At 44.0% G+C, this 20,127-nt stretch overlaps 1 protein-coding gene across 1 annotated transcript in view; it reads right to left on the bottom strand.

Annotated features, from left to right (window-relative positions):
* The window catches only part of TRPC5 (transient receptor potential cation channel subfamily C member 5), a 64,917-nt gene extending 46,163 nt beyond the window's left edge, over positions 1 to 18,754 (bottom strand). The window contains exons 1-2 of the mRNA XM_041424358.1: positions 18,377 to 18,754; positions 1,352 to 1,873 (exon numbers count right to left, since the gene is read on the bottom strand). Of these exons, the coding sequence (XP_041280292.1) occupies positions 1,352 to 1,873; positions 18,377 to 18,754 (900 nt within the window). The remainder of the gene's footprint in view (positions 1 to 1,351; positions 1,874 to 18,376) is intronic.
* Positions 18,755 to 20,127: the final 1,373 nt, after the last annotated feature.

Below are 20,127 nucleotides of genomic sequence, written 5' to 3'. Positions count from 1 at the left end.
TCTCCAGAGGAACTCTTCACTACTTGTCCATGTCCCTAGAGCACTTGTGGTGTTACCCAACCCTGTCACAGAGCAAAAAACAACCTGACATGACACCAGTGAGCTGACATGCCCCTGGAGCAGCCCAGCAAGAGCAGGGAGCTGCCAATTGCTAGATCCCAGGAAGTTTGAGGTTTTGGCTCCAGCGTATTGCATCGAGGGGCTGGCACTGGGGGCACAATGCGAAAGGAAATCTGCATCTTTCACCTCTTGGCTGTTTGCACCTCAGATGACGTGCAGCCCTTCAGGATGTGAAATGGATCACACCACGCTGGGTCAGTGCTGGATGTGGGGAAGACAGTGAAAAGAGGAATGTGACAGGATCTTCTGCCACTCAGGTGACCCTCCAGACACAGAAGAATGTAATGCACATTGAAATTCAGCTCCTCCACCAAGCAACAAAATTCCTCCTTCAGATAACCTGGAACATCACTGGCCAACAGCAATATATCATCTCCTAAATTCTGTCTGGATTTGGAAAGAGAAAGGAAATCCAGAGCCAACTAATGAAACTGCTGTCAGCATTCTCCCGGGGTTTGTGGCCTTTATTGAATCAACTTATAAATCTGTGGATCTGAGGGCTTCTGAAAGGCTCTGTGCCCTTTAGCTGTTCTATGGCTTCCCTCTCTGGAACTTGGGGCAAGACTTGGAATTTCTGGGAATTGCTTCTCCTAAAACAGAGATGGGTCGAGGACTGAGGATCAAGAGGTGCCTCAGGTGTGAAGAAACAGTTGAATCACATGAGTGTTTTCACAAGACTGCTGGTACCTTGCAGACCTGGGACTCTGGGAGTGCTCCCAGCCTCTCCTGCTCTCTTTAGCTGCTGTCACATCTCTGGCCCTTTGGAGTTAGAGCTGAATGGGTGCCTGGAAGTGCTTGGTGGCTGCAGGAAGAGAACTGTGTGCTGTACTATTTCTGCACTCCATGAGGGAGCCAGTCTTCAGGAGCCAGGCAACCCCTTCTAGCTTTGGGTTCCTGTACAAAAGCAGCCACTGGGAAAAGCTTACAGAGAGATCAGAAAATGTCTGAAGGCTGTTCTTGGCAAGGGCACAATGAGGTAGGATTCAAGTAACTCTGAGACAGAAATTATTGCTGCTGTAGAAGCCACAGCCCACTGCAGCAAGTCCCAGTCCTGTTACCCTCAGTTGCTGTCAGATTCACGCTGTCACCAAGGTGCCCTGAGCCACCTGGTTTGTGACTAATCCCTGTGCACATCAAAAAATCCCACCTGAGAGCCAGCACTGAACAAACCCACAGCAACTCGAGAAATTAATTCTTTTACCCAATACCTTCAGATTTAGGTGACTCTTACCTCTTTCTGGTGATACTTTATTGCTACCTTTAGCTTTGCCAAATCATGACACTTTTGGGGATCCAGCTCTTCGCTCTGATCATCCCTGTGATTGAGAATGATCTCCAGCTCCCGGGAGCTCCGTGCTTGGTCCAAAAGGTCCTTAGCAAAACGCTTGCACTGCTGTGAAAGCTCTTCATACTCAGCCTTGAACTCATTTTCCACCTTGCTCAGCTCCTTCAGCTCCCAGCCCAGCCGGAAGGCGGTCAGGATGGGATCCTCGCTGGATAAGGCAATCAACGAGGGGCTGGCTAAGGCTTTGTAGATGTTCAGCCTGGACCTGGAGTGCCTCAGGCTGTCCACCTCGGAGCTGGAGACACATTCCACACAGTTGCACCTGATCTGGTGCGGGCGTGGGATTGTCACCCGTCTTTGGACAAGCAGTTTGATGATCTCGTAGTTGTTGGTGTGAGCCGCCAGCATGATGGGCGTGATATCCGGGGTGAACTCCGAAAACTGGGTGTCCATCATCAGCGTTGGAACCTGCAAGGAGGGATAAACCACAATGCTGTATTTGCAGGGTGCCCCGATGAAGGAAGGAATGATGAATTTATGTTTTGAGAAGGTTAATTGATTATTTTAAGACATTATATTATATTGAAGAATAATTAATTTTATTATATTAAAGAACACAGAAAGGATATTTACAGAAGGTTAAAAAGATATTAATGAAAAATTTGTGACTTTTTTTTAGAGCCCCAACACAGCTCGACTTTGGTTAAATTAAAACAATTTACAGCAGAAACTAATGAAACAATTACTTGTTGGATAAACAATTTTTAAACACATTCTAATGCAGCAAAACACAGAGAGATAATATTGTTTTCCTTTTTCTCGGAGGTTTCTCAGTTTCCCAGGAGAAAAATCCTGCATGAAGGGATTTTTCAGAAAATATGAATGCCACACCACGAGGGGAAAAGTCACATCTCATGTGGAGCAGCAGAATTCAGCAGTCCTTCATTCATACTGCTGGACTGACATCACACCAAAACGGGTTTTATGGCACCCTCTGTGCTGTAAATGCTGTTGTAGGCAGGCTTAGCCACACACTGCTATTCTGGCAAAACCATCTTCCCCCTAAATCCTGCAAATTTGCCTCCTGACCACTCCTTCCCAGTCTGGTGTAAAAGTCATCCCCATCCAAATGCTTTATATGTGAATCTGGTCTGAAATGGTTTTGGCTCATATATCAAATTATTAAAAAAAAAGGAGGGGGAAAAAAGGAAGAAAAAAGGCCCAGGTAGTTACACAAAAAGAAAGAAAAGTCTAGAAAAGAGTGAGCACTGAATACATTTCCATACCTACCATTATCTGCACTATATACCTGCATCAGCAGGCCAAGAACCTGCTTGAAGCAGGTCCTGCACACTCCAAACCCCGGGCAAAACTCTTCTTCACTTTTGCCTACTGTTTTTATTTGAAAATATTTTTCAGTGTAAGAATGCATAACATAACTGCCCTCAGAATAGACTTGTGGGTTTTTTTTAAAAACGGATTTAAAAAAAATTAAATGTAAAATTAATGAGCCATAGTCCACTACAAATAAGCCACTCCAGGGTGTGCATTATCCAGCTACTACTGCACTTCTCCAAAGATGAGCTTAATGCACACCCTGTTGTGGCTTATTACTATATGCAGAGTGTAAAATTAGATGGAAATGCTGCTACATGCAAGCACCCAGTGTGCTTCCATTTGCAGGCAGGCAGCTCTCTTTGTTGTGTGTTAATCAGTGCCCAACACTGTTCTCCCCGTACCCACCACTCCTGCCCTGGCACATCCTGCAGCTGCAGGGGGCAAGGCTGGGCTGGGGGAGCAGGGGGTCTGTTCCCTTTGCAAATATCAAAGATCTCTTGGAGGAACTGCTGCCAAGGAGTCCTAATGGCAGGAAACGTTCCTCAGCCTGCCTAAAGCCAAAAGCAAAGCAGTGATGGAGGAGCGAGGTAAGAAATCCCTCTGCAGGACGCACCTAAGTCTGGTGATGAGACCTCCAGCCTCGGAATCTCAGCTCCCTGGGAGTTAAGAGCCTGTAGAGCATTAAAGAGCCAAAGCTGATCAATAAATCCTTACACATAACAGCGTGCCAGGGACTGTTCACAGCACACAACACGCTCCGAAGGTGCTCACCACACTGAGGAGCAGAGTCAGTCACAGGAGCCTGCAGGCATTTTAGGGAGCAAATCTGCTCCCCTGGATGTGCCACGTGAGGGGTTAAATCCCTGGCAGCCTGCAGGCAGGCAGGTGTGGAGAGGCTTTGCTAAGCAGGTCCCCACAGAGGCAGGAGGGGGAGAAAATAGTCTTGAGGATTTGCTGTGGGTCATGGAGGGCTTGGCGGCTCTCAGCAAGGCTGGATAAATGCAGTTTAAGAGAGCCAGTAACAAATGGCTGAAAGCAGCTCTCTGTGTAAGGTCTTGCACTCTCTTCCTTTCCCTTTGCTTAGCTTGTTTAGGCAGTTTCTTAAATGTCAAGAGAAAGGTGTGGGGTTTTCTTTTTCCTCTTTCTTAGAAGCTGTTTTTTGGGGTTTTTTTTTAAGACCTGATGCTTGACTATAACTGCATTTATCTTTCTTCCTGCCCTTTTTCAATCAGTGACTGGCTGCTGTGTTCAGAGCCTGTGCCTCAAAGGAAGAACGCTTTTCCTCCTCTATCACTTCTATTACTGTCAAGTTTAATCTTGTTTTTCTATATGGAAGTTATTGTACCCAGGGCTGCAAGAAGGATTTTCAGCTTTACACAGATGAGGAATTCATGTTGCTCAGAATATGAAATGGGCACTGGAGGAGAAGGCAGTGATGTTACAGGTGGGGATAGTGCTAATCCTGTCTGCTCCAGAGGCTGTCTAAATACAGATCTGGAGCACTCAGAATGGCTTTCCCAAGGTTGGGGATGGAATGAAGTGATCTCTCATCCCTTGTTCCAGCTGGGATCACAAGCCCTCACCCCCAAAACAGAGCACTGCCTCATGAGGACTGGAGCAGGGAAGGTGTGGGGTACACTTCCCTGTGTGGAGCAGGGACTCATCCCTTGTTCCAGCTGGGATCACAAGCCCTCACCCCCAAAACAGAGCACTGCCTCATGAGGACTGGAGCAGGGGTAGGGAAGGTGTGTTCTCCTGGGCACCTCAGAGTACTTCAAATAAAGGGATAAAGAGGGAAATGGTGGAGCAGGGACACAGAGGCTCTGAGGAGCAGATCAGTGCAAGGGTCCAGCCACAGGAGCTGGAGTTATTTCTGAGCAGCAAAGCAAAGCAGCACAACACAGAACAGGGACAGCATGACCAGGGGCTGCTGCAGCCTCTTTTCTGTTTCTGCCTGACCCAAAGGCCATGGACTGGCCCAAAATTGCCTGTCTTGTGATAATTATTTTTGTTGTCTTCTCAGGACTGGCCCAAAATTGCCTGTCTTGTGATAAATATTTTTGTTGCCTTCTCACAGTGTTTTTTGATAACCTGCATAATAAACTGTCTATTTTCAAGCTGTGGCTATGCAAAGCCTTTGCATAAGGGCTGTGTTCTGTCACTGGAGGGGCAGCAGAGATTACAACAGCACTGATGTTCCTCCTGTGCTGCTCTGCCCAGTTGAGTTCATGTTTAGATCAGCTTCTGCTGTGTCTTGCGTTAACCTGCAGTGATGGAAGCAGAAAAGGAATAATTTGTTCTACCCCAAGGGCTCTGCTGAGCTCTTCCAGGGTTACTTTCATTAAGTGACCTGAAAAACAAAATTCTTTTCCATTAACCTCATCACCTGACACCAGCTGTTAAGCCCAGTCCTTCAGAACCTCACTGCCACCACCTGCACAGGAGCAAACACCTTGTCTGCATTTCATCTAGGTTCTTTTCATTTGAGAAATTAATGCTACTGTTAACAACAAGTGACGGAATGCTTGTTATCATCTGCCTAGATTTAATCCCCATAAGGTGGCCTGCTTACCCCTGTACCACTGCTACTCTAAAAGATGTTGCAGCAAGTGAAAAATCCCCTTTATTTGAAAAGGAGGGTGAAGAAACAAGCTTAATTCATTAAAGGAGAAGGATTAGCTCACATAAAAGCACTGTTCAGTACAGCTAAGCTCTCCTCTGAATGGAAAAATAAGTTTTCCAGCAAAATAGAGCACTGCTGGAAAGGAGCTCTGGATAGAAAGAGAGCAGGAATCTCTGCTCTTAGTCAGGAGCACAGTGTAAGAGGAATCAAACTGCAGAAAGGAAAAAAAAAAAAAAAAAAAAAAGAAGCTGGCACTGAAGATCTGGTGGCCTTGTTGTAGGTCTTTTAGTTTTACTTTGAATTTAATCTAGTTTGGTATCTGTCCCTGGAGCATCTCCTCTGGTTTAGTGTTGTGTAAACGCAACCCAGCCTCCAAGACTGCTCAGCAATGTGAACCACACTGTAATAAATGGGAAAACTAAGGAGATGCAGCTCAAAAACATTCTCCTCAGCCATACTAACAGAGGAATGGAAATGTACCTTTTGCCTTTTATGGATAATAATATTTTGTCTGTAAATAACTCACAGTGCTTTTACCTGTAACATTTGGAATTGCCCTGTTTCCAAGCCATCTGCATTTCATAAACCATCATCTCCCCTGATCAGAGCAATAAATTGTAAGTATAACCATGATAAACTGTAAATACATTAATCTGCATTATTTTCAGCTTGTATAACTTTTTGACTCAGCTGTGTTTTATAGAAGATTTTCTGATTGCCAACACAAACTTCCAGTGCAAGCCTCACTGGAAAGCTACAAATATAACACAGCTTTCTTGTAAGCTCTCTTTAGGCACTGGAAGCAGCCTTATGTGGGACCCTGGGAAGGTGGTACATGGCTGTATAAATTGCAGCATTTATTTTAGGTGATTCAGTGCTGTGGGCTTCACTAACTCAGCATCTTAACCAGAGATGCCTTGAGAGATGTCGGTATCAGAGTGATGCCAGAATTTATATTAATAGGGAGTTTGTGGTTTTTCTCTCAAGAGCAATTCATTGACTGAAATGATGTCATTTGGTTAATGAAATATCATGAACAACACAAAGTGCTATCTAAAAACGTCATGTAGTTTAAGGGCTTTTGTGCTGGTTATTCACAATCTTTGTAACTTTGGCATATGGCACACGTTGTTGTAGATGTATTTATGGGAAAACTCTGCTGATATTGAAGTGTTCCACTGGTTCCAATACAGCTGTCCCAGAATATCCAGCTGAAGAAAAGGCTCTTCCTGGTCTAAAATCTCCTCAGTGACTTACAAATGTGCCTGTAAAGCCAAATAAAATCTATACTCCTCAGACTGATACTGCAAAGCAGTGACAATTAGTACCTTTTAGTGCCTTGTAGCAAGCCAAATGCTGATACAAGGTTACAGATGGTGCACATTAACACAAAAATAGGTATCTCTGAATTTAAAAAAGCATGCTATAGAATCAAAGAACTGCTAATAGTTGTTAATTAATGTAATGCATGAAAGAAGGTGAAAAAGTAGATCTGTGATATCTGTATAACCAAATATCCTTCTCTACAACCAGTAAACAGAAGTAAAATACAATATACCCACTCTAGATCCTTCCAGTTTTAATTTGGCTTCTTATCCATGTGTTTAAAAATGGAGGTAGGCCCAAGGGATTAGTTCTCAGAGCTGAACTGAAACCCAGTGCACTTGACAGTGGCAGAACTGCATCAGAGCTTGTGCTCAGCCATGTGTGCAGGAAATGCAGCACAGCCAGAAAGATTGTCAAAAGATGTCACCATTTGTGGCTGATGCTACATAATAACTTCTGCTGGGGATTAAAACAAAACAAAAAAAAAAACAAAAAAAAAAAAAAAAAAAAAAAAAAAAAAAAAAGAGGGACTTGGAGAGGAGCCTTTGGGAGGAAAGGACTTTGCAAATATGCATTTGAATGGCCTGTGGCAAGTTCCTGCAGCCAGAGCCCCTTCTCTGTGTGTGTCTCTCTCCTGAGCCCTCTCCTTTCCCTGCGTGTGCAGGAGATGAGATCAGGCACTCGATGATGAAGGAAGAGTGCAGTCACTGTGGCTGACTGCGAGTCACAGAGGGATGCTGACAAGAGTTACCCCGTGTTTGAACCTCTTGTGCTGAGCTGGAGTGCAACCTGAAGTCACTTTGCCTTGAATTCCTGTGCCTTGATGCACCTCAGAGCCACTGAGTCCAGCAGGGAGATGGGCTGGGAGCGCCCACCCCTGCTCAGAGAGGTGCTGTGCCACCAGGAGCTGCAGCCTCTCCTGGCCATGGCTTCTCCTCTGTGCAGGAAGGCTTTACAAGCCTGTTGTAGTCCTAATTTATCTCACATTATGTGATGTTATCTCCAGAGAACCATGGCTCCATCATAGCCCTGCATGGTCTGGGGCTCACTGAGTGGAGACATCTCGTATTTGCTGTGACCTTGATGAAGGGAGGAATGATGAATCTGACTCCATGTTCTTAGAAGGCTAATTTATTATTTTATGATCTATATCATATTAAAGAAAACTAAAGTAAACTATACTAAAGAATACAGAAAGGATACAGACAGAAGGCTAAAAAGATAATAATGAAAACTCGTGACTCTTTCCAGAGTCTCGACACAGATTGGCCCTGATTGGCCAATGAGTAAAGACAATTCACATTAAACCAATGAAACAATCACCTGTTGGATAAACAATCTCAAAAACCACATTCCAAAGCAGCAAAACACAGGAGAAGCAGATGAGATAATATTGTTTTCCTTCTTCACTGAGGCTTCTCAGCTTCCCAGGAAACAAATCCTGGCGAAGGGGGTTTTCCAGAAAATATGATGGTGACAGGGACACTTCTCCAGGCAGAACAAACACGGCACAAAAGTTCAGGACTGACACAAATCCAGACAATAATGAAGCTGCTGAAGAGGCCCAAGTGACATGGGGACCTGGCTCACAGTGTGTTATGGGTCTACCAAAAATGCAATATTCTGGATCTTCCCAAAATGCAGATGTTCCCTGGCTGCTTGCTGGAGCTTTTTCCTGAGACTGTGACACCAAAACAGGTGTAAATCCAGAATTACTGACATGGGAGTGAACTGAATGATCTCCTCAAGACTGGACAGGCAGACTAGCTGGCTTATTCTGGATGGGTGGGGTTTTTCCCCCTCATTTGGAAACACAAAATGCTGTTTGTTTGGGCTTTTTACACCCTTCTTCATTACCATTTTAAGAGTTACTCTGTGACAGGAGCAGCTGTTCTGAGTAAAAGTTATTAGGGTTTATTTTTTATTTTTAATGCTGTTTTTAAGCTTTGTAATTAATTTTATTAAAGAGTTTGCTTAATGCAGTCCTATAAATTTCTTAACTACTCTAAGAACCTTGGAATGTTGCTGCATCTGAGATATTTTTTCATTTTATGCATAAGCTTTCCCCTGACCACAAAAACAACTGAAACAAAGACAGGCCATGGTTATCTGGAAATTTGCAGGCTCTGTCTTCAAGGTAATCTTTCTTTATTACAGTTACTATTTTTCTAATATTTTTCAGGCTTTATTCTGGGAGAGAGAGCTGTCCAGCTTTTTGATTCATTTTTCTTGGTCTTTGTATTATCCATTCTTAGTGGTAACAAGGACAAGATGTGCTAATATAGGTTAATAATCATGCTATCTACAGCCTTTTATATCATCTTTGTACATAAAACATCCCTTCTTCCTGTAATTTATCACCTTGTGTGGATGAGAGATGTTTCATTAAGTTTAGGTGAGGTATTATGTTGCTGACAGGGCTTGAAGAGGGAGCGTGGCATTCACATTCTCTGAAAAATTCCCTTGCCCAGGATTTTTCTCCTGGGAAGCTGAGAAGCCTCAGAGAAAAGGAAAGCAATGCTTATCTCATTTGCTTCTCCTGTGTTGTGCTCCTGTGGAATGTGTTTGGAAATTGTTTACCCACAGGTGATTGTTCCATTGGTTTCTGGTGTGAGTTGTTTTCACTCATTGCTCAGTCAGTGCCAAGCTGTGTTGGGACTCTGGTGAGAGTCACGAGTTTCATTATTATCTTTTAGCCTTCTGTCTGTATCCTTTCTGTATTCTTTAGTTTACTATAGTATAGGATTCTTAAGTATCATACAGTATAATAAAGTAAAAAATTAGCTTTCTGAGAACATGGAGTCAGATTCATCATTCCTGCCTTCGTCAGGACATCCCCTGCAAATACAGTAAGGGAGGGCTTTTTCCTTGGGTTGCGTTCATATTCAATCACATTCCTTTCCAAAAAAAATTAAATCAGATTGGATCATGAGACAGTGTCATGGAGAGGAGTGAGTTACTGCATCTGGCACCAGCCCAGCACTGCCTGATGCTGCACAAAAAACATCCTGATGCTCAGAGACCAGGAGGTTCATTATTCCCCATTTTGACTACTAAGCTGTGCTTTTGGTGATGCCTCAGGTTTTAGCTTTTCTATCTTTCACATTCTGTGCTGCTTTAGTGTGTGGGTCTGGGCTGCACATTAGGGGATGGTGAGCTCTCTGCACAGAGCAGGGAGACAAAACAATTCCTGCTCTAACTGGGGACCAAGGACAAATGATCCAAATCTCAGCCCCAAGAGCACAAACAACGTGGAATGAAGAGAGAAAAACAAGAAGGATGGGACTTCATGGGCTGGAGCTGGAATTGGACAATTAACTCCAATCTGCAAATGGAGCAGAACTTATAAAAGTGACAGACCCCATGACCAGCTGGGGATTTTTGTGACCATTTGGGGATTTTTTTGTGACCATTCATCTTGGGTGCAGCCCTGGCTGGGCTCTTGTGCTGCCCAAGGTGCATCCATTGAGGCCTTCTAATAAATCCCTGCTTTATTCTTTAACTCTGTCCAGCCTCTGCTCTAGGTCAGCCTGTACAAGGCATCATTGGAACTGTTCAGGAAGATGCTGTGGCTTCTGAAAAGACCCCAGAGTTTGCAACAGCAAAGAAATGACAACCTAGACAGGTGTCAGGGGCTTGCACAAGAGAGAAGAAAAGAAGATCTGTGTGGTTGTGATCTTCCTTTTTTCCCTCCCAGGCAGTGACTTCCTCTGATATCCCAGTGCTAGCAAGTCGAAAGCCTGCAGGTAATGCTGTGCCCCTGATGCTGCAGAGCCTGGCACTGCCTCATCATCTCCAAATGCCTGAGGAGCACTTGGAGCACACCAGCCCTCTCTCACTGCCATCAACTAAACACCAACAATTCACATGGCCCTGAGCCTCTCAGCAGTTTTCCAGCATCCTCCCAAGGCAATGACAGAGCAAAGACCTTGGATCACAGCGTTCCCTCACTGCAGCAATTCAGAGACAAGAAATACTGCTCCCAGTCAATGCCTCTTTGATATTCCACCACCACTGCCACCAAAGTGCTGCCCCACCAGGCTGTATTTTGCCATGGGATAGCAAAATACTGCTCCTACAGGGATAAACAAGCCATAAATGTGACTTTGCCAGCCCAGCACAGCTCTATTCAACAGCCAGGTAAGGCTGAGGGACTCCTGCTAAGCTGCCCTGCAGTTCTTCACAGATCTTTATAGATCCTAGAGCTTTGTTTTGCAGGAGCTTGTAATTTGTTACATTCACTTTTCCCACAGAGAGAAGCTTCCCTTGGAAAAAATGTCTTATAACTATTGCACCAGGAAGAGTCTCCCACAAATCTGTACCAGGGAATCTAAACAGTCATGTCAAACTTCTGGGTTTGGGGTTTCAGACAGACCAGAGGCAAACACATGTTGGGTGATGTCAGGGGATGCTGCAATGGGGGCTTAGGAGCAAAGGGAGGTGGGTACAGTAGACACATCCATGGATGATGGGTAGATAATATGTTTTTTTTGAAACTAAGCTCCTTAATCATCAGATCTACAGGGAGCTCTGAAGTTGACTTGTGTAGCAGCACAAACAGGATTTCTTTTGCCCTATAATAGTTCATCCAGCCAGCTGAATCCTGAGAACCCATCACACCTGACTGAAAATTCACTGTACAGTGTGCCCAGAGCAGGCAAGTGCTAAGAACCCTCCTACAGACCAGTAAAGACAATTCTCTGGGAAGCAGCATGAATAATTCCTGACTTCTCACGTTCTATATGTTCAATTACAAGCATGGCATGTTTGTGCATGCTGTGATGCAGTTCTTGGCTTGACCCCCACCAGCATCCTAGAAATAATAACAGACTTTATGCTGACCCTGGAGAAGGAGCCAGTGTCTTATTGGCACTGTCAGAAATCTGGTATCTGTCACTGCCTTCATCTTGATGCTACTTACTGAGTCCAGGAGATGTTTCACTCAGTTCTTTTTCACCTAGATTTAAGATTATCTGGGGACTGAGGCAATGGGGAGGGAAGAAAGAATTTCACAGTTAAATGTAATCATTAGCTGAAGTGATCTTTGATTTCTCTGCTGTTTAGTTTAATTAGATGGAATTCATTTTGAAGGCAGCCACCAGTGTCAAAAGCATGTTAACTATAACTGTGAATTATTACTGCATCAATAAAAATAATGAAAAGCTTGGGTGCTAATGGAGCCATTAGGCTTTGAAGCTGCTTCTCTGTTTTCAGACATGATCCTTCTTCCTTATTGTTACTTTCAAATATTCCCACACTGAGAACTTGTGGCCATATTTTTCTTAACTGGTTCTATGCTTCAGAACCTCCTCTTGCTCAGGAGTGTTTCTAACCAGGTTCAGCCTTTCCTTTTCACTTTGCCCCCCACCCCTCCTGTTAACGTGGAAATGACTGGTTTGAGTCACACCCATCAGCCTGTTCCCCTGTGTGTCCCAGTGCCCCACAGCCACCATTCAGAACTGCCACAGAATCCCTTCATACAGATGCCTGCTCCTAAACGTCTCCTGTTTCCAACTGACTGCATAATCTGGAGTTTATATTGTCAGATTTTTGAGAACTGAACTGTTTCTTTTGACTGAAGTGGTCCTATCAGTGGTAGCACAGGGCTGGCAATGAGTTTGTACCAGCAAGTCCAAAATCAAGGGCTGCCAGCGGTAAGGGCTAAACTTTACACTGGTTTCTGCACACAGGGCAAAAACCCTGTGTGAGTAGGGAAATTAAGCTAAATCATATTGTCTCAAGAAAATTACTACATTTGGGTAAGACTAAAATGGTTTAATGCAACCTTCATTTTCTGTTTCACAAAAGGCTGTCTCTACGTTGTTCATCTGTGGGATCTGAATAAAGATTAAAGTGGATTTTCACTCATCAGCTCACATAAAAGAGGATTTTTGAGGTCAAATTTTAGGTTCACTAACACTATCCAGTGCAGCAATCTTCTACCAATCTGATGATTAGCAACTAAGACTGAAAACTTGCCTTTTATTCTCTACAGCTTCCTCTTCACAGCCATACTCTTCAAGAGGCTGTACCTGCAAACTCCTTTCGGAATACATATGGACCACACGGATTCAGAAGGCCTTTGGACCAGCAGAACAAACCAAATCACAGCCACAAACCCTAAGATCCCTTTTTCTTTTTATCCTCATTATTGAGGAACTGCATTTGTAGTCCCATCTGTGAACCAGCTTAATTTGGAGCCATCTGCCACGAGAGCAAATCGCTAAGTTTGGCAGATAGCAGAGAGATGCTGGTACCCTCCTTATGTAAACAGCTGATGTCAGCTCTGATTGTTGTGAAGAAAACAGCCACAGTGGAGGTGCTCACGGACCTGGAGTAATTCAGATGGCTGATTACAGCTCCTCAAAGAAGGAAGGAGGGCTCAGCAGGCAGCACAGACCGTGTCTGGCGTGCTGCAAGCGCAGCCCGGCAGGAGGGCAGCGAGGCAGGCGAGATCTGAGAGCTGTGACGCACCTTCAGGGGGCTGCTGCCACCACTCCACACAATTCACACAAGCAGCTCCAAAAAATGGGCCCCTGAACGCCTCATCTGGAAAATTTATACTGATTTCAACAGGTTTTCGAGTGTCAGGAAATACAGCTATTACTGGTAAATTGAGGGTGAATCAAATACGGGGGAAATGAGAGTTTTCAGACATGAATTTCCTGCTCTTTGCTGGAGAAGGTTAGCTGCAGTCTCCAGCTTGACTGAAAGCATAGCCCACTGTATCGATATTTGTATAGTAAAAAAAAAAAAACATCTGATAGCACTTTTAGGGGAAAAAAAAACCAGCAAAACTCAAAAATATCAAATAGGCTGAGAGACCGAAGATTTTACAGGGAAGGAGAATTCATTCAACAGGCTTCATATATACATTTCCTTACTCGTACAGTAATTCTGAATTAAGAAAAAACCTAATATTTTGAAGTTCCCTGTTAATTTCCACCCCATAGGATGCCAGCCAGATCTCTGTTTTTGCTGCGTGCCTCATTTTGCCATTGCATTTACTGGACCTGTCCCATGCACAGACAACTTTGCATTTTGACATTTCCACCCCAAAGACAAAAGCCTGGCCCAGAGTCGATACTGCATCTGCAGGTGCTCAGTTTTGCTATTTCAAACCTATCCCTGCTCTTTCTGTTGGTTATTCAGTGGTTTGTTGTCTTATTTAAATAACATGACACTCATCACTCAGGATGGATTGCCATGCCAAGTACACCTATATTCCTCCTCTGCCACTATGCAGTATAACATCAACCCAGAAAATCAAACAATAACTATCACAGCACCAGATTAGGCTCACTTTTATTTCCTGAAAAATGCATGTTTGCTGACTACAATCCTCTGCAGGAAAAGCGACACTTGCACACCCTCCAGGTTCCAGGAATATTAGTTTGTTTTGTTGTTCCTCTTAATATTTATGAATAGGTTGCTTGATTTCCAAATGCCTGCCATGATTTTGGGAAAAAACAAGCTATGCTATGGTTTAAGTGCCCAGCTGTGTGACTGGTCAAAGAGAGCTATGGTTTATAAAAAGCTTTGAGGAGTAATTGGAGTAAATTATGTAACCCTTGGAAATTACAAGTTAACCTGTAAAAATCACAAAATTAGGAAAGCTCTTTGGTTACTGAAGAGGAGGATGGGTCATTCAAGCCTGGGCTTTATTCTCTGCTGGGAGTGAAGCACATCAGAACATCTCTGTGCTCTTCCCATGGTTGCACATGATGATTTTGTCATTGACCCAAACATCTTCCACAGCATCTTTCAAGACAGCTCTAAGTTTATTAGCATTATCCTGCCTGTAGTTGGCGAAGCCTGCTCCCCAGCTCCACCAGCAGACTCACAGCTCAGTACCCAAAACCACAGCTCTATGCCAGTGCAGGGACAGGGGCAGAGTGACCTCCCTGCTCCTCCTGACCATTCCTTGTTGTCTGGACTGGGCAGCACGGATTTGAGGAGAAATGCTAAGATCTTAAAATAGCCCACAAACCTCACTTGGAGATAAACCTAAAAAGAAGCACATCTACTCGAGCACATCACTGCTAATCTCTGCTGTGCTCTGCAGTATCCTCTGGAGCGAGGTGGCTCTCCAGGCTCCCCATGTAAACAGAGCAATTTGCTCCTGCGCTGGGTTGTTATAGTTACTGGCTGTGACTTACCCCTGCCATTGTCACGGCATTCGCAGTAAATGGCGCTTAAACAGCAGTCTAGCAAAGGTTTGCAGAATAATGACTCATAAAAATTCACTTAATAACAGGATCCCAGCCTCTGCGACGCCCAACCCCTTCATCCATCCCCCCCGGGCCTTACATCATCAATGAAACCCTGATTCTCTTACATAAGGAGCACAGCAAAGGTCACTACGTGTGTTTGAAAGGTTTTTAACTTCTGCTCCCTGAAAAGGTCATCGTATAGGTGGAAAAGCAGAGCTCTTTCCCTCGGGCAGTTCTCAGAACCGGGGCTGGAGCTCTCCTCTTGGAGACTCTGGCTGCTGAGTGAACCTGCCTTTGCAGGTCCAGCCTGAGAGAGGCCACGGCTTTCCACCTTGTTTTGGGTGTCTCTTTTCCTAACCACATCCAGCCACTGCAACTCCACAAGAGTCTGAAATGAGGCAGCTCTAAGAGCTGCTGTCAGAATTGTGGCACAGTGATAAGGCTGAAGATACACACCCAAGAAATGGATTATGCTGAATGATGCTGCTCAGCTGCTTTTGAGATGCAAAGACAACAATTAACCGGGCTGACGTGAACAGACGTAAATAGGAACAGCTCTTAATGCCCAGAGAGACACCAGGCTCGGGGAGAGAGGCAAATAACCTGCTCAGAGGCAGGCAGCAGGAAAAGGGAACCAGCAGGTTCTCCCAGAGCCCAGGGTCAGGTGAATGAACATTCACTACGGATCAATCAGAGGATGCTGCTCCTGCACCTCTGCCCGGAGTGCAGCAGAGACAGCCAGTCCCTGATGGCAAACAGGCTGCCACACGAGCCAAGAAGCTGTCCCCACACAGGCTTGTGCAGGCAAACTGAACCCTCTGTATATTTCATTAACAGATTATACTAAACCTAATATATAAGAAGTGCAGTGATAGCACCTTACAAATTTCACAGCCAGACAGAAACCTTCCTGTGAGGTGTGATTTTTTTTGTTACTACTGGAACTAAAAAACAGCTTCTATGTGTTTTAGAACATCTAAGTAGCTGATGAGGACAAAGCTGTGCTAATCTGCTTTATCAGGTGCTTTTTGTGAAAGCAATTAGGTGTGGGGTTCCCAAAGCACCTTCTGAGAAAGGGTCCAGCAAGGACAATTAATGAATGTATATTGATACTGCTGTGGAATTAGCATCAGGAGCTCCTGTTCAGAAACCCCTCCTGTAACAGCTCTGGGATTTGACCAAATGACCAACTTTGGCCCAGCTTGTCCTATCACCACACAAGGAATAAATGTTCATCACCATCACTGCATGAGCAGTCAGTGAAAGAGCTGAAAGGGAAGTCCAGTCCTGCAGCCCTCTACCAGCAAACTCTTCCTGCAGCCTCCAGAAGAGCCTGAACCCCAGCCAGAGAAGTTAATCCAAGTTTGTTCATAGAATCTTGCACCAAGCCAGTGCTAGTTTAAAATACACTGACAAAATCTGCTCTTGTAACAAACCTTGTAAATAAAGCTGAAACTGGCACTGCATCTTTTCTCCCCCACACAAGCTCTCCTCCAAGTTGTAGAGCCTGCAGCAGATACAATTCTAGCTACAGAAGGAGAGCTGGCACAGAGCTAACGAAAAATGGAACAGGCCTACTATGAAATGGATCACTGAACTGGAGACACTGGAGCTGAATTTCAGCTGTAATATATCAACCTCATTTCATGGACCACTGTCTCTGTCCAGTTAAGCCAGCAGGGCTGGGGATTTGAGTGGACACAAGTTTTTGTATTCAAGGGATGTTACAGAAATCCACATGAATCCCATCACTTGCTTTGCATGACATTTCAGGAGAAACTTGTCATTAGCCTGCTATAATCAGTGGCAATTCCTCATGTTACTGAAAAAAACTTTTCTGTTCTGCTTTCTGTTCTGTTGAGCTGCAGGATGCTCAAATTTCTAGAAGACCAAGGAAAAAATGGCTCATTCTTAACTGATGATCTGTATTTTGCTACTTACATTTTGTCAGACTAAAACTCAATACTAACAGTTCAATTTTTAGGTCAGATAGAAGAGTTTCGTTATCTCTCTAGTTTTTAAACCACACATTAGAATCACATTGCTACAAGTATGCACAATGCTGACATTTCTAAATAATAAAGTTGAGTACTCTTGAATTCTGCCAGGGTTGATCGTTATTGTTTGCTTGGCTACATGAAATTACTGTTGAAAAACTATGTGCCAAGGGGCCTATGCACTGAAAACATTTTCTTCCGTGACTGACTTTAATATATCTTTCACACACAGAGGGATATGTTCCCTTCAAAAGGAGGCTGTATATATAAGGATTATCCAAGTTTTGGATGTTCCTTTCTAAGCAGTGAATACAAAAAAATTATCAGTGGACAGCAATGTACATACATTATTCTAGTTATTGGCAGTAATGCTTACCAATGAAGAGAAGAAAACCAGAAAAAAACCAGCTGGTGGCAATAGGTGACACTTGAAGTGACAGGATTCAAATTTGGTGGTTTTTCCACAAGATCCTTATGTAACTCAGGGATGGATTTGCAGCTCAGCATCCTTCCTACCAGTCACTGCTGTAAGTTATGTCCTGCCTCAGCATTTCTGCCCTGGAGCTCTCTGGAGAGGGAGACCAAGATGATCTGTCTGCACTACAGCAAAGGACTGAAACCCAGCAGACTGTTTGCTTGCTTGCAGCTGTAAATAAGCTTGTGTGCTTTCAGGATTTACTTTTGAAAAGCAATTCCACTTAATATCAGCACAACAGCGTGGCAATAGTTCATATTTACAGATTGTAATATAATTTCAGAGAGCCACAAATTCCTTTAGAAAGTGCTCATCTATAAATCAACCTATAAATCAGTGTGTCCACAAACACTGTGGGGCTGGAAAGAACACTGAGCGAAAGAGGAAAAACTGAGTGTTTAAGTCAGGCAGAACATGTTTACTCAGACTGGAGATTACCATCCAAACAGGACTGCCCAGGTGTGGCATTCACATTCTCTGAAAAAATTCCTTTGCTCAGGATTTTTCTCCTGGGAAGCTGAAAGGCAGCGAGAGAGGCCTCAGAGAAAAAGAGAACAATTCTTATCTCATTTGCTTCTCCTGTGTTGTGCCCCTTTCAAATGTGTTTGGAGATTGTTTATCCACAGGTGATTGTTTCATTGGTTTCTGCTGTGAGTTGTTTTCACTCTTTGGCCAATCAGTGCCAAGCTGTGTTGGGACTCTCTCCAGAGTCATGAGTTTTAATTATTATCTTTTTAGCATTTGAAAGTATCCTTTTTGTATTCTTTAGTACAGTATAGTATTCTTAAATATAATATAGTATTATAAAGTAATAAATTAGCCTTCTGAGAACATGGAGTCAGATGCATCATTCCTGCCATTGTCAGGGCATCCCTTGTTTACAACACCCAGGTTTGCTCTGGGCATTTGAAGCCATGGACCAACATCAAGGACTCTGAGCAGCAGCACTTTCCTGAGGCAGGATAACAGCTCAAAACCAAACAGGAACACTCAACCAACCTGTTTTTCACCACTGGGCTTCCTGTAATTGAGCAGCAGCTCCACAGCTCCCACCACCTCCTTCCGTATGGCGTAGAGCAGAGCATCCCCCACGTAGACGCTGTGGCTCAGCAGCAGCTCCATGATCTCCAGGTTCTCATTCTCTATGGCTATTAGCAGGGCACTGCGACCCAGAGGATCCATGCAGTTAATGTTGATGTTGTAGTAGATCTCTGCCTCCTGCAAGGCATGTTTCACGCTGGCATAGTCCCCCTTCTCCACAGCACTGAGGTAGGCTTTCTCTTCTGACGAGAGCTCTGCCTCCGCTCGCACGATCTGGAGTGGGATCCGGTCTCGGTACGGGGAGAAGTTGACCTTTTTGTAGTATAGCTGGGCCATGGTTCATAGTGACCAGGCAACCTGTGAGGGAGGAGAACCACGCATCAGTGACAGCACAGCCCCACAGGGGACAAACATCCAAAGGGCTATCACGGCAAAAAAAAAATCTTTATCAGCTATGTTTGTCGCTCAAATACGAAAAAGGGGAAGTGTGGAGGGGCTTGACAGCTGGCCTGCAAGCAAAGCTGAGTTAATAGAAGAAATAACAATTGATGATTTTTGAGTGTATCCATAGCAAGGAAGAAGACAAGGCCATCAGCATGGAAACAGATTAGAAAAGATACATGAACATTTTTGTAAGCCAGGCTATGTGCATAAGTAGATGTGTATACGTGCCTTATTAAATTTCTGTAACACTTTTGCCCATTATATTGACGCTAATTGCTTTGCCCCAATGAATATAGTAAGTTATTGTGATGTAGTTAATGACTTAAGATCACGCTTTGTTAAGAGTATATAAGCTAGAGAACACGCAGAATAAAAAACTTTCTCTTCTTAGACCCTGATCACGTGTGTGTCTGTCACGTCCGACGTAACAATGACACTCCCTGTCCCTTTTTAAGATGTTGTATTCCTAACACGTCCCGAGCAAACCCACCTCAGAGGGCTACCTGAAAGCATAAAGGTGGCACCACCACTCACAATGACAGAAACTCAGTATAATTTTTCATCTTGTTTAAACACTATGCCATTGATGTTTTTTGTCTGGTCAGAAGCGTGATCTTGATGTTTATGGGTAATCTATCACATGCAAATAGGTGGATTTATCATCTTTGCTTTATTTCCCACTCAAAGTTCCTTTTATTTCCTCCTATCCCACTGCTAAGCTGGTCCTCAGCATCTCTGAACTGTCAGTGATGAGCTGATTTACACCCTCCTCTTTACAGTAATAGATTCATTTTGAGCATTTTTGCTGCTGCTTCTCTGCTCCCGTCTCTTAAAACAGTCTTTTATTTTTCCTTAGTGTTTACTCTTCTACTAGGTCATGGTTTTATTTTTAAAGCTTGCGTGTTTTTAAACATTTTTTCTCACTCTCCTCATTTATAAATAGGACCTAAAGACAGGCTGATGTAGAAAGCTCCCACCCTTGCTCTCCAAAGGCAGTGATGTTGTTTTGTGGTCTAGGAAAACGAGAAGTAAATCCTGCCTTTGAAAAAGTGCAGCAAACTGAATGAATTGAGGTTCCTTCCCACGCCTCAAAGATCCCAGCAGGTGGCTGGAGTCACAGGAAACACGGGCTGGGTATTCACAGGTAAGGAAAAAAGGAACCAGGTTTGTCTACCTCTGCTTGGCTTTGACCAACGACACCAGGCCAGCACCAGGGCCACCATCAGCTGTAGCTAATTGGGTGACTTATTCCAGCTCCTTGCCCA

This window comes from Onychostruthus taczanowskii, unplaced genomic scaffold (assembly GCF_017590055.1).
Source record: "Onychostruthus taczanowskii isolate IOZ18803 unplaced genomic scaffold, ASM1759005v1 scaffold81, whole genome shotgun sequence".
NCBI lineage: Eukaryota > Metazoa > Chordata > Aves > Passeriformes > Passeridae > Onychostruthus > Onychostruthus taczanowskii.
Note: the sequence above shows the minus strand (reverse complement) of the source record. Positions and strands in the feature narration are given on the sequence as shown.